The 13148-nt window shown below is 38.8% G+C and overlaps 1 protein-coding gene across 1 annotated transcript in view; it reads left to right on the forward strand.

Moving 5' to 3' along the window:
• The first annotated feature begins 438 nt into the window (after positions 1-438).
• Positions 439-13148, forward strand: part of MARCH11 (membrane associated ring-CH-type finger 11) — a 30761-nt gene continuing 18051 nt past the window's right edge. Inside the window, exons 1-2 of the mRNA XM_015282241.4 lie at positions 439-785; positions 1926-2081. Of these exons, the coding sequence (XP_015137727.1) occupies positions 519-785; positions 1926-2081 (423 nt within the window). The 5' untranslated portion in view covers positions 439-518. The remainder of the gene's footprint in view (positions 786-1925; positions 2082-13148) is intronic.

Below are 13148 nucleotides of genomic sequence, written 5' to 3' on the forward strand. Positions count from 1 at the left end.
TGTAATGAATTTTTGAAAGGGGAAAAAAAGAAGACGAAGAAGAAGCAGCAGCCAGCCACAACTGACTCCGTGAGCCACCGCTCTCTGCCCCTGGGAACACCTGTTGAACGTTCGCCAGCTCCCTCAGCCTCTCAGCGGCACACCCCAACCCCCCCAAAGCGCCGGGTCCCCTCAGGGCCGAGCCCGGGCGGCGGGGCGGCGTTGGCGGCCCTCGCAGACTCCCGCCCCACCGCCGCGGGGCTCGCGCCGGGTACCGGTCCCCGCTCGCGCTCGGCGCCTCCTCCCGCCCCGCCCCGCCCCGCCGCCCTCGCGCACCGCACCGCACCGCACACACACGCGCACGCCGCCGGGGCGGCTCCGGACCCGGCCGCCGGGGCGCGGCGAAGGGAGGGAGGGAGGGAGGGAGGGAGAGAGAGAGGGAGGCGGCAGCTCCGGGTCACCTTCCCGGCCGCTCGCAGCCCGCAGGGCGGCCTCGCCGCGCTCCGCTCTCCCCGCCGCGGGTGCGCGGTGCCCCGGACATGAGCGGCGCCGCGGGGAGCGGCGTTCCGCACGCCGGGGAGCCGCAGCGGGAGTCCGGCGTCCCGCTGGAGCTGCCGGCCGCCGCGGGGGAGGCGAGCGGGGACCCCTCGGCGGAGGGGGAAAGCGGCGGCTCTAGCGGCGAGGCGGGGGCGGCGGCCGACGACAAGCCGGAGACCCGCTCGGTGTGTAGCAGCGAGAGCGGCAGCGGCAGCCACCCCGGCGGGGCCGGCCCCATCTGCAAGATCTGCTTCCAGGGCCCCGAGCAGGTGAGGCGGCACCCCGCGGCGCGAGCCCCGATCAGCACCACGGACAGCGCCCGGCGCCGCCTGCCCGGCCCCCGCTGCCCGGTACCGCCCGCCGGCAGCGCTGCCCGCCGGGCTCGGCCGGAGCGCGGCCGGAGCAACCGCCGCCCTGCCGCGCAGCGGGTCCGCCGGCACCGGGGGCTGAGCGGCGTGTCGTGCCGAGCGCTCGGGGCAGGGCGGTGGGGAAAGCCAGCGGTTTCCCGTGGTTGGCTTATGCGCCGCTTGTCCTCTGGTCGTCACGATCGCCGGCTCTCACCTCAGGGACTTTAACTATACAAATTTCTCTGATTCCTACCGTGCTTTAAAATTAGAGTGTTTGTTTGCAGATAACGTTAAAAAGGCGTCCAAGTGTCCTCGCAGTCATTGCATTACAGCAGCGGGTCTGTAACTAGCAGTTTGTATCTGGGCTTTTAGTTTGGCTAAAAGAATCTTTCTAAGGAAACGGGAGAATAGCCAATTTATAAAATGCTGAAATATATGAACTATGAGGGAAGTGTTTAGTTAGATTACTTCTGGTCCTGTCTGAAAGCTGGCTCTCTGATCAATATAAAAACGCTGCTCAAGGAACGCGGTTCCCTGTGATGACATCAGTTTCTTTCCTAGCAATGACTGGGGAAATACATCAAGCCACTTTTGGTACCATGTCATAGAATCATAGAATCATTAAGGCTGGAAAGACCACTAAGATCATCTAGCCCAACTGTCAACCCATCACCACCGTGCCCACCAAATCACGTCCCTCAGTGCCATATCCACACATTTCTTGAACACCTCCAGAGACGGTGACTCCACCACCTCCCTGGGAGGTACTTATTTGAGATATGCTACTGTTGGCTGATGCACAGTAATCTTTTTTTTTTTTTTTTGTCACATAGATACACATACGTACATACATAGTTACCTGACTGTACTTCCAGGAGCGCTTACATCTTTTTAAGACAGGTTTTCTTTTGAGGATTACCATGGCCAAGAATACATGCTTATTATTTCATGTATTGAAATTGGTGCCAGTTCATAATTACAGAGGTGTAAATGCTTATGTATTGAATACACATATGCAGAAAACATTTCTGTACAATTCATAATTTTGTGTTGCCTTTTCAGGGTGAATTGTTAAATCCTTGCCGCTGTGATGGGTCAGTACGATATACACATCAACTTTGCCTGTTAAAGTGGATTAGTGAAAGAGGGTCATGGACCTGTGAACTCTGCTGTTACAGATACCATGTTATAGCAATTAAAATGAAGAAGCCTTGCCAGGTAATTTTTGTTAGTTTTTAAAAATATGCCTTTCCAATAACTTTTGAAAAACAAAATAGTACTTTTATTTCAAATTTTTTGAAAAATTTGGTGGGAGAGCCTATATGCTTCACCATTTAGCACCAGCACCCACTTGAGGTTAGATTTTAAGAGCAGTTATACACTTAAACATGCAGTCATTTGATTCTGGTATGTTGTAGCTTTTGTCTTGCCAGAGAATTGGTCCTGAGAGGTTGCTAAATCCTGTAATTAGATAAGTTATGTTGAGACATAGCAGAAAAAAATTGGATCTGCCTGCTTCTCTTTCTAAACTTTAAAATATTTTTATATTTTAGTGAAGACTCTGTCAGAAGTTAATTTCATTTGTTCTTCTAGTATGAGGTCCAAAAAAGTAAAACAAATTGTCTTTTCAGTCCTAGCATAGTCCAGAATAGAAGAATGGTCTTTGAGATTTGTCCACCAATGGCTGATTCAGAAGCTGAAATGTACAATAATGTTTTTCACAGATCCCTTTTATCAGCAACGCAACATACAGCAGGAAGTTAGAATATTATAGTGGCAGCATGTTCAGGGAGAAGGGAGGGGCAATTCAAAGCTTTAGGAGATCTGTTGGGAAGTCTTAACTCCACTTTGCATGTCAGAATTCTTTAGAGACTTAAAATTTCACCCTAGAAATTGAATTTCATACATCTGAAGAACACATTTAGTAAGCTGCTTGTATCTCTTTTATTTTGATCTTATGAGTTCAGGGATTTTGAAGTTCCTGAGGGTCAAAGCACTTGGGTCATTTATCTGCGTCTGAGTTTGAGAGGACTTTTATAGGAAAGGCATGCTTGGATGGTAACAGCAGTTGTGTGTCAGTGATAAGCATTCATGGATGAAGGATATCTGGAAAATTTGTTTACAGTTGTTCATACTAGGTACAAGTACTTTCAGAGCCAGTTGTGACTTCAAGGCTTTTCTTAATGAATCCACAAAAGGAATTTTTTATAAGCTTTTCTGGATAGAACCTCTATAATGTAAAAAAAATCATGGATTTATAAAAGCCTCCAGAAACTGAAGGTAGTAGATTTTGCTTCTACATTGACTTGGTAGTTTGGCAGCTCAGCACAGTATTCTGTTTGATCCTATTGACTTTTAAAAATCTTTTGAAAATCTTTATTTCCTGTATATTCACAGCAATTGTATCCTTTTTCCTAGCAAGAATTATGTTGTTATAAACTGTTTGCAATGATAGCCCCTGGAAACAGTACTTCAATGGCGAGGGCATGGAGCAGTTTCCTGCAAGCTGGCAGCTGGTACAATTTCAGATCCCCAAAGGTAGCCTTAGTATCTGTAGATATAACATAACTTACAAGAGGCTCTGGAACAGAGGCAGAGGCCAAGTGAGATACTAAAGTATATAAGAAATATTTTTGGACCTGTGGAAAACAGGAGAGAGTGTCAGTGGATGACAGCGACATTTGGCCAAGCTACAAGAGAAGTAGAAACAACCTGAGGAGCAAAAAGATAATGTCATTCTCTTCATCAGTTATAGCAAATGTTCTTTCTTTTTCTTTTTCTTTTTCTTTTTCTTTTTCTTTTTCTTTTTCTTTTTCTTTTTCTTTTTCTTTTTCTTTTTCTTTTTCTTTTTCTTTTTCTTTTTCTTTTTCTTTTTCTTTTCCTTTTCCTTTTCCTTTTCCTTTTCCTTTTCCTTTTCCTTTTCCTTTTTCTTTTTCTTTTTCTTTTTCTTTTTTTTTTTGGAGCAGGGAACTAGATTCAGGTATCTCCTTTAATAGCTTATAAAGATACCTGACTTGTTCTTGATGCTATTTTTCTTTTTTATAGCAATGACTTTTTTTTTATTATTATTATTCTTGACAAGACAGGATACAAAAAGATTTCATGGAGCTGCATACTCTAACCACAATTCATGTTGCATTCCTAGAATCAGATTCCTGAAACTCAAAAGGCTCCATTACTCTTCAGAGGGACATCTGTGTATTTTGTTAAGGGCAATCAACCTTAATATGCCCTCACCTCTCTTCCATACTATTTGAGTATGACATTTTTAATAGCTGCTCTTGTTTAAGCTTTTGGACAGGTTCTGGATCATTTTCTTAACTACGCTAAAGTCCTTTTTAAGGTAAATTTTAGGTCAGGTTTTATAAAAATCTAAGGGTTAGACTTAGACCATTTCAGTACAGAAATAGTTTACAACATCTTCGTTGAAGTAGTGAAGGTAGTTAGAAGTTCTGAAGCAAGCATAACATTAGATACAATATTTGCATAGGAGTTGTTCACTGTCTCTACAGCTGCCAGTATGCTTCAGTCCATGCCCTCAGCATTGTCTCTACCAGTCTTTTATGGATTAAATCTGTGAAAACTGATCTTTCAAAGAGACAAAAATGTTATCTACCAAAATAACTTTTTCTCAACTAAATTGTCTATGTGGATTTACCCCAGGTCCTCAGGTTTACTCTTATCTCAGTTATTTATGGAATGTCACAGTGCTTACAAAGTGAATAAAGTTTCTAAGTTTTCATACAGAATATTGGAATATGTGTGAATATTCCATTTAAAATCTAACATTTTCCATGGTTTCTGTTGCTTTGTGGCAGGGAAGGTAATCCCAAAGGGACCTCTTTGGAGACAGTACATTCAAGGGAAAGAATTTGCTGTGCTAAGTGGCTATTCCCATAGATTTTTTTCAAGATCACTTTGTATATTTCAGCAACTATTAGTTAATTCCATTTTAGGAAGCCAATAGTGGAAGCACACAGAATTTTCATACAGGACTAGGTCTTAAAGCAAAACAAAAAACATTAAATTAACCAATGGGCTAACAGTGGAAGATGAGCACATAAACAAACTGGTGACATCTGATATGACATTTGACAGAGAAATGCAATTTGATCCCTTTTTTTTTTTTTTTTCCAACATTCTTCTCAGCATCATAGTGAAGAAACATATTTAACCTTGGACTAATCCTTTAATGAAAGCACATGTTCATCTTGCTGGACTTAATTCTTAGAGCAGAGAGGAATTTGATCCAGTAATAGGGAAATAGGTTAGTAGCAAGAAAATATCCAAAATTATAATAAGTGGAGATGGAAAAAATACTAGCTTAGGCAGGGAATTTTGGATGTTTTTGAGACAAAAAGAAAGGAGAAACCTCAAGAGTCTGACTTGAAAATTTAGTCACTTAGAATTACATTATAGATTAATGAGCGGAAAGAAAGCATAAGCAGAAATAATGTTGATATTGGTTTGTTGGGCCTTATAATTTGTAAGGATTTCCTTCCTAAATGAAATATAAACATTGCTTTATTTTTCAGAGCTGCATAATTATTAAGCTGTTATTAAATTAGTTCACAAGACTTACAGTTAAATGTGAATGTATACTGCAGAACATTAATTCCCTTGTACGATTCAGAAATAATGTTTAAAAGTGGAACAGAGTCACACAAAGAGTGGGAAAGTATGCTTTGGTGCTAAAAACATCACCTCTATAAAAGTTAGCAATAAATATATATAGAGAATGGGATTCTTGTAGACTGTTACTGCAGTCTGTCATAAAGTTACAACTGTGTGAGATATTTAATATACTCTGCATTTGTGTTCATTAACATGTAATGTTCTAGCACTTCAGATGAACTGGACTTCTTCCAAAATTGGTACAACAAATTGGTGTGCTAATTTAAAAGCTAATTGCATGGCATTTCATCACAATTTTTTTTTTTTTTTTTTTGAAAGCAGTGAAACAATCAGTTATTTTAAAAAGTAAATTCTTTCTGATTTTTGAATACAGACAAAAAAAATGAGGGTGGTAGTCACTGTTATTAAGCAAGTATGTAATTACTTGAGGTAGAATATGACTCACGAGTTCTGTGGTTCTCAGAGGCTTACACTGTGACTATTAATGTCTGAGATATTCAACATAAAAATTATGATGTTCAATAGTTTCAATGAATTATAGGCTGAGTTTTTCAAATTTTGTTAATGTGAATAGTCCTCACTTAATCTGAGTTATCACAGTGGCATGAATTAGATGAAGGACTACGTAGCAGACTGCATGTAGGTATATTCAAGTGCTTTATATTAAAAAATGCAGTAATTATTAAGTTCTTTAGATATTTAAATTTTGAGGCCAGTGTAGTAAATATAGTAAATGTGTAATAAAAGTTATCTCTAATGACCATGCTCAACTGGATGAAAGCATTTTTTTTTTCTAAGCCATAACTAAGAAAGGGAAAGGGAGAAGGCTCAAATCTCCACTTGTGCTTTTTAAACTATACCATGTTCTAACAATCTAGTATTACTGCTATTACACTGCCTGTAATGAAGATCCAAGAGGATACATGGTGTTATTCACTGTATCTTGGACCACTGACAAAGCAGTTTAAATAAAAGAAAAGGGAGAAATCTGTGTGGATGTATAGAACATGTCAAATAAGCAATAGTTTCTCAACACTAACCATTTTTAAATCCTGTTGTGTTTTTGGCATCTCAATTGGGATGACTCTTAAGATGACTCTTGAAAAGAAAATAGGGTTTGCTGGCACCTTTTGAATGTGAAAGCAGCGAGGAAGGGCTGTTAGAAAAAAAATACTTGGCTGAGATAGGTATTATGAACCGAATAGAGGTGAGACTCAGTGTCTGAGTAGTCATTAGAAGATAATTAATATGTCAGTAAAAGTCTGAAAGTACTTTTTAACAATCAAATCTTTTTTTATTTGCTGTGATGGAGAAGAGAGGAACCCGTACAGGGGTGACAGAAGGGCAGTAACATGGTCAAAGTAGAGGGCTTATAAAATTGTGTTCCAAGTAGTCTCATATTTGCTGAGAAAATTACATTTGTCAAGAGCTTAAAAGCTGTGTTACAGTAATTGAGACCTAAGATGAAAATGATGATGAGAAAATAAATTTTTAAATATAGATAGTTTTATATATGTAATATAGAAAGCTCCATGAAAATACTGAGAACAGGAAGATCCAAATAGATATTTAAAGATATTAACTGGGCTACAGAACAGATTCATGGGTTGGAGAAAGGCTGGAACATGAAAACCTTGAGATCCATATATACCACATATATTAGTTTTGAAAGGGGAGAGTGACCTGAAACAGAAAAGATTGATCATGCAGCTTAGACAAGGTAGTTGTATATCTCATGCTCTTTGTTTTCCTAAGCACCTACTTTTAACCACTTCTAGGGAGAAGCTACTAGAGTAAGTAAACCTTTTGACTTGATACATGCTGAGCAGTTCCAGTGACATGTGGAAACCGCTGATCATCAGTACCAGTGATCTGAAAGTCATAATATAACAAAGAACAATATGTGAGCAAATGGACTAATTCTGTCACAGTGATATCACAGTAATGCTTTGGCAAGAATAAAGAAGAATTAATAACAAACACTGAATATAGACCTAGGAGAAAGGCTATTCTAAGTACTGAATGGCTGTTTGTTTACTGTGAACACCAAGCTGTATTTGTAAGCCCCATGAGGAGAGATAATACTCAACTAAGAGGTCAGAGTGACAGTCAGCATGGGAGCTGAAGCCATCAGGAAGGAACATGGGAAATTGTAAAAAGAACACTGAAAAGGAAAGGAGGGGTTGAAACTGAATGTTTTTAAGAGAATAGCCAATAGAAGGTTGGTGGAAAGGAAGAAAGTTGATTTCATACTAGAGAGTTCTATGAGAGAGCTGAAAGTGAAGAAGAGGGTAGATTTAGGTGAAAATTGTCAAAAATGGGAAATCATATGTTTGAAAACTATGATTCAGCTCAGAAACTTGCATATTCCTAGTCTAGACAGGATTTTAGAGGTGTAAGGTGAAAAATTATGCTTACTTGATGGTTGGAATTGCCGAAGATTGAAGGGGTAATCCAAAAGGTGTAGTCAATATTTGGGATATTGCTAGAATGGTTGTAGTGTCACCAGCAAACTCTTGTGATCATCTTTCCTGAATCTCTATGTGCTCATATTTTGCTATATGGAACATTTGGTCAAATTTGGCATCTTAACTGATAGGACATCTGTCATTCTTGTTGGAACATCAGCTACAGCATGCAGGGAGATAGACAAGCCACTCTGGTGCTTATGTTTGTTTATTTAAGATAGAGGATTTGCAGTAAAAAATAGGTTATGCAGAGAAGTTTTAATTATAGCACAGAGAACAATTTTGCACTAATATGTAGATAATGATTTTAAACTTAGCATATCTAGCTGTCTTGCATTCTTGCCAGATCTGTCATTATTTTGAACTGTGCATTACAATAATTGAATACCTACACAAAATAAGTAGAGCATAAAAAACAAACAAACAAACAAAAAAACAGAATAGTATCAAGGTGTGTGAGTATGTTCCCCTTCTGTGTTATTCTTTTACTTTCCATTGCTCAAAAAAAAAAAAAAAAAAAAAAAAAAAAAAAAATTGCCTTCTTGTTTTATTTGAATGCTTGCATAGTGTGGAACAGCAATTAACACTATGTAGACTGCAAACTGTGCTTGAAAATATAAAGCATTAATTGTTGATGTCAACCTGAACTACTGATAATATATATATGAATATTTAAACAGTGTTGTTATCTTGGTGTATTATGTAGTGAGTTAACTACTTTATGGGAAAATAGTGGATTCTTTCATAACTACAATTTTCATGGGGCAAAATGGCTAGCATTAGTCATGAAAGAATCTTGAATAAAAGTCACTACTGCAATTATAAGCATAAATTACACATTTCAATTAGGAAAATACTTCCAAATTTTAAGGATAGCATGGATGAAAATCCAGTTAGCTACATAAACATAGCTTCTGGCATTTTAGATGCTTAGGGTATCTAGGTAAACATGGAAGGCTTAAGGTAAGGTGTGGGACTTACTTTCAATAATTTGAAAGCGAGTCAACTCAAAGCAACTCAATTTCATTGAGTTACTGTTTTTTGTCTTTTTTTCTTAATTATGCCTAATTGATTGGATATTTTCCAAAGAGCTTGATATTCTAGCCTAACGCTGATGAAATTTATTTAGCAGTGAGAGGTATGTAAGCTTTCCAAATACAAGTTTCTGTCTTTTTTCTCAAGTCCAAAATCCTGATCATTCAGTTCTTTAATTCCCATCACTAGGGCTTAGTGAAAGAACATTACAACCAGTTATGATTTGGTTGCTTTTTCAGCAGGCTTCTTCAACTCTTAATAGATAAGCTTGCTAATAAACGATAGTGTGCTGCTTTTGTACTTCTTGTTTATGATTCCTTTGCTCATGCTTGCTTGGCAGTGTAGGCAGCCTGGGCACCAGACATTGTCAAAATCTCCTTGCTTCTCCACCAGTCATTCTGTGTCACCTGTGATATGCTACTGTAGTTTTTTCCACAACAGAAATTTGTCAAAGAAAGTTGGCTTTATTGACTTCATTTTAAAATTTCCTTTTAATGTTTCCTGATTTTGAATTTTGTCAGTTTTTAATGAAGTCTTCAAAGCTTCATGTAAATAATCAGTGGTTATGCTAACTGCTTTCTTATTCAATTGGTGAGATAGCTTTTCAGCTTATTGCACTCACATTTTTTATGATTTTTTATCCCACATGTAGATTCAAATCTAGTGTTTGGTATTCGGACTGGAGACTCTTGTTATTTGTGCAGAATGTACAGAAGACAGCCCGTCTTTTTCATACCAATAGTGCAACAGTGAAGAAGCATTTGACCTCAGTTCTTCTGAAGTACTTGTCTGAGTCAGAGCACTCTCTCTGCATTGTGAGTTTTTCCTGCATGACTCTTTTCCCATAGGGTTCTTTGCTTTTTGTTGTTTAATTTATTTCATGTTTCCTTTTTATTTTTCTTTTTGTATTTCTTCTCCAAGTCACGTTTGTTTACATTTCAATGAGGCCAGTAGAGAATGAGTCTTGGAGTTTTAGCCACACAGATTTCTTTCCACTGAATAGTCTTTTTTTTCCCCTTTCTGTATTTGTAGATATTTTTATGGCAGTGTCTTTCCTCCAGGGCAGTATTAAACTTTGCCATTTCTGTGATGAGCATATTCTCAGCACTGGGATACACCATACTGATATCCACACAAACTAAATCATTGGAAGAAGGCCATATCCTAAGCTAAGGCTCCTTTTTTATTTCTTTTTTTTTTTTTTTCTTTTTTTTCTGGTCCTTTATGCCCAAGCAACAAATACAATTCCAAAAGTAATTCCTTAATTGTTTCAGACAGTCATGACCTTCACCATCAAGATAAAATGCTTGCTAGCTTCATGTATTTTTAGTGACTATGCTAACACTGGAAGAAGAGTCTTCGAAGAACTACAGAGATCTTGAAAAAGATAAATGCTATAACATTGCTATCCAGAAAATTGTATCCTGAGAAAATGAGAGTACACTTCCATATGCCTTCTCTTCTTTCATGCTAAGGAAGTTCTTTCTGCTCACCACAGAAGAACAGTCAGGGAGAGTCTACTTCTTAATGGGACATTTTATATATCTCTAATGGCCATTATCTGAACAGTCTGCAATTTACAATGTACTATACCTTGTGGTTACTTCCAGCACGTTGTGTTCCTTTGTGAATGACAAGATTCAGCATCTCAATTTCAGAGCTGCTGTTTCATATGAGGAAAGCCATCTGACATATTTTGCTTGAAGGAATCAGCATAACACACTTGCTCACTGTATCTTGTCAGAATAACATTAATAGAACATAGGAGTCCTATGTATGCAGTCTTTTCCTACACTTGCAACACTGTTCTCCACATAACCTCCTTTTTCAGAGGCCTCAAGAATTATTTGAAGCTCCAATCATTTAATGTCACCTTCCATAGAGGACACTTTGCTTGTATTGAAATATACAATGATGACTTTAAATCCTCATAAGATTTAACAAAGAGGGTCTCTTCTTCAAGCATCACTTACAGAATGTTGCATATCATCTCACTGCTTTCTGAAAACTTGCACCAAATAGGAATTTGATTAACTACTGATGTCATCTGATGTCTGTCAGACCTGAGGGGAAGATCTTCATTCACTGTATGGCGAGGGAGCATCAAATGCTTATGGATTTCAAAAGTCTATTCTTTCATTTCTTTAGCTAAACGATACAGAAATACGTAGAATAGCTGATGGTTCTTAGAAAACGTGTCTACTTCAGAGATTTTCCATCAGTAAGAGTTGATACAGTTACCAGGTACTTGAATGTGTTCAGAGATTTGTGGATTCACTGGGAGAGTTTATGGCTATGGGGTTTTCAAAAACTCATCTATCCACTGTGTATTATCTCCTTACTTTTGTAGATCTTGCTGTTATGAGTGCCATAAACCTAGCCATGGCAATTATGACCTACAAGATTGAAGAACTTCAGCCTTATAGACTAGATTATTTCCGAATAGATGCAGTTACTCTCAGATGTCTTGGTGTTTACAACATGACATAAGGGAATCTTTGTCTTCATTGCAGAACTACCATGCATTAGCTCCTCATGATAATCTTGAAAAGGTTCATTTCTTCCTTGTTTGGGTTCAGAAGTACAGGCACCAGTTCTGTTTACTTAAAACTCGTCTAGCATTCCCATGGTGCTAAGTCTCTGACCTTGAATTAGCACATCTGAAGTGTGAATATTATGCCACGTCTTTTTCTCAGTGTCACTCTCTTCTACTTTTTAATCTTTTCCTAACTTCATTCATGAATTGACCAGATTAAGCACTGAACCACAGTTGCCTCTGACATATAAATCCTGAGGGCTGTGATCCTTGCTTATGACATCAAATTTGTCACCCTCTACTCCCCTCAGTAACTACACTGACTACTACCTTTCCAGGTTTATAACAGAGGTCAGAAAGATTCTTGGGATAGAAATATCCTTTAGCAGGAGTTAAACTGTCTTTTTTCCTTCTGATAATCAAAAGTCTAATACCATTTTCTTTCAGGGGCGAGGGTATTGTACAATATGTTTTATGATATGAAAAGGAAAATGACTTTAGAAAGTTAAATAACTTCAGTCATGAGCTCAAATTCATCTGGTAATTTGCACTGTTCTAAAAGGGTGATTAATTTGCAACTCTCATGTTTATTTTCATGAATAAATCAAAACACTTTCAGAAAAAATATGTATGTGCTATGCTTGATCCTACTGCTTGGTCCGTCTGTGGCATTCAACATCTCTGGGGGCATTATGAGTTCCCAAGTGGCAGCTGCTTGACTGCCTACTGGAGAATTCTGCTACTGGAATTAGCTAGCATCTTGGCTGAGAGGATGAGTTCCTTTACTTTGGTGGGCCATGAGTAAGCATTCTAAAAGCTACTTCTCCATTAGAAGCTTGCCAAAGCTTGTTTCCATAGTCACAAAAAACACAACAACCTTTCTCTTGTGGTGTTAGGGCTGCTTAATCATTCTCATTTCCCCTTCTGGAGAAATGATTAATTCCTTTTCCCATGATCTTTTCTCCCTCAGAATCCTTTATGTGCTACGGCCAGCATGGCAGAACTGGTCCTCTTCAGTACAGCACAACAAAAGATGTCTGGTGTCAGCATCAGAATAGTGTCCATTTAGGATGGTATGATTAGGTCGCTGTTGGACTAGATGATCTTTGAGGTCTTTTCCAACCTGAGCAATTCTATGATTCTATGATTCTATTTTTCTGATTTTTTTAATACAGACATTTGGGATATTAGGCCATAGCCAACATTCTCCACTTCAGAACTGTATGCTAGATAAGTTACTAACACTCAACCAGATCTGCATGACTGGACAAACTTCCCTGAAGAAGAATATTAGCTTCTACCCCTACTAGATGTCTGAACCAGTTATCTCTTTCATTCCTTGAGCCATAAGATCTTATACTAACTGTTTCACAATGGTATGCTGCATATGATGTGTGTTCTGTTAGCTCTGTCTTCACTTACCACTTCTAGGTGCTCTGCACTTTCTTAGTTTACAGTCACAATGTTTCTGAGAGACTAGTGAGTTTTGTTCTTATGAAAGAAGCAGTAGATGAAAGGGGCATATATAGTTATTGATATACTTGTGGTTTAGTTGACTCTGAATACCTTTTTCACTTAGATTTTATGGTTTTCTATGGCCATCACCCATGC

Source organism: Gallus gallus, chromosome 2 (assembly GCF_016699485.2).
Source record: "Gallus gallus isolate bGalGal1 chromosome 2, bGalGal1.mat.broiler.GRCg7b, whole genome shotgun sequence".
Classification (NCBI taxonomy): Eukaryota; Metazoa; Chordata; class Aves; order Galliformes; family Phasianidae; genus Gallus; species Gallus gallus.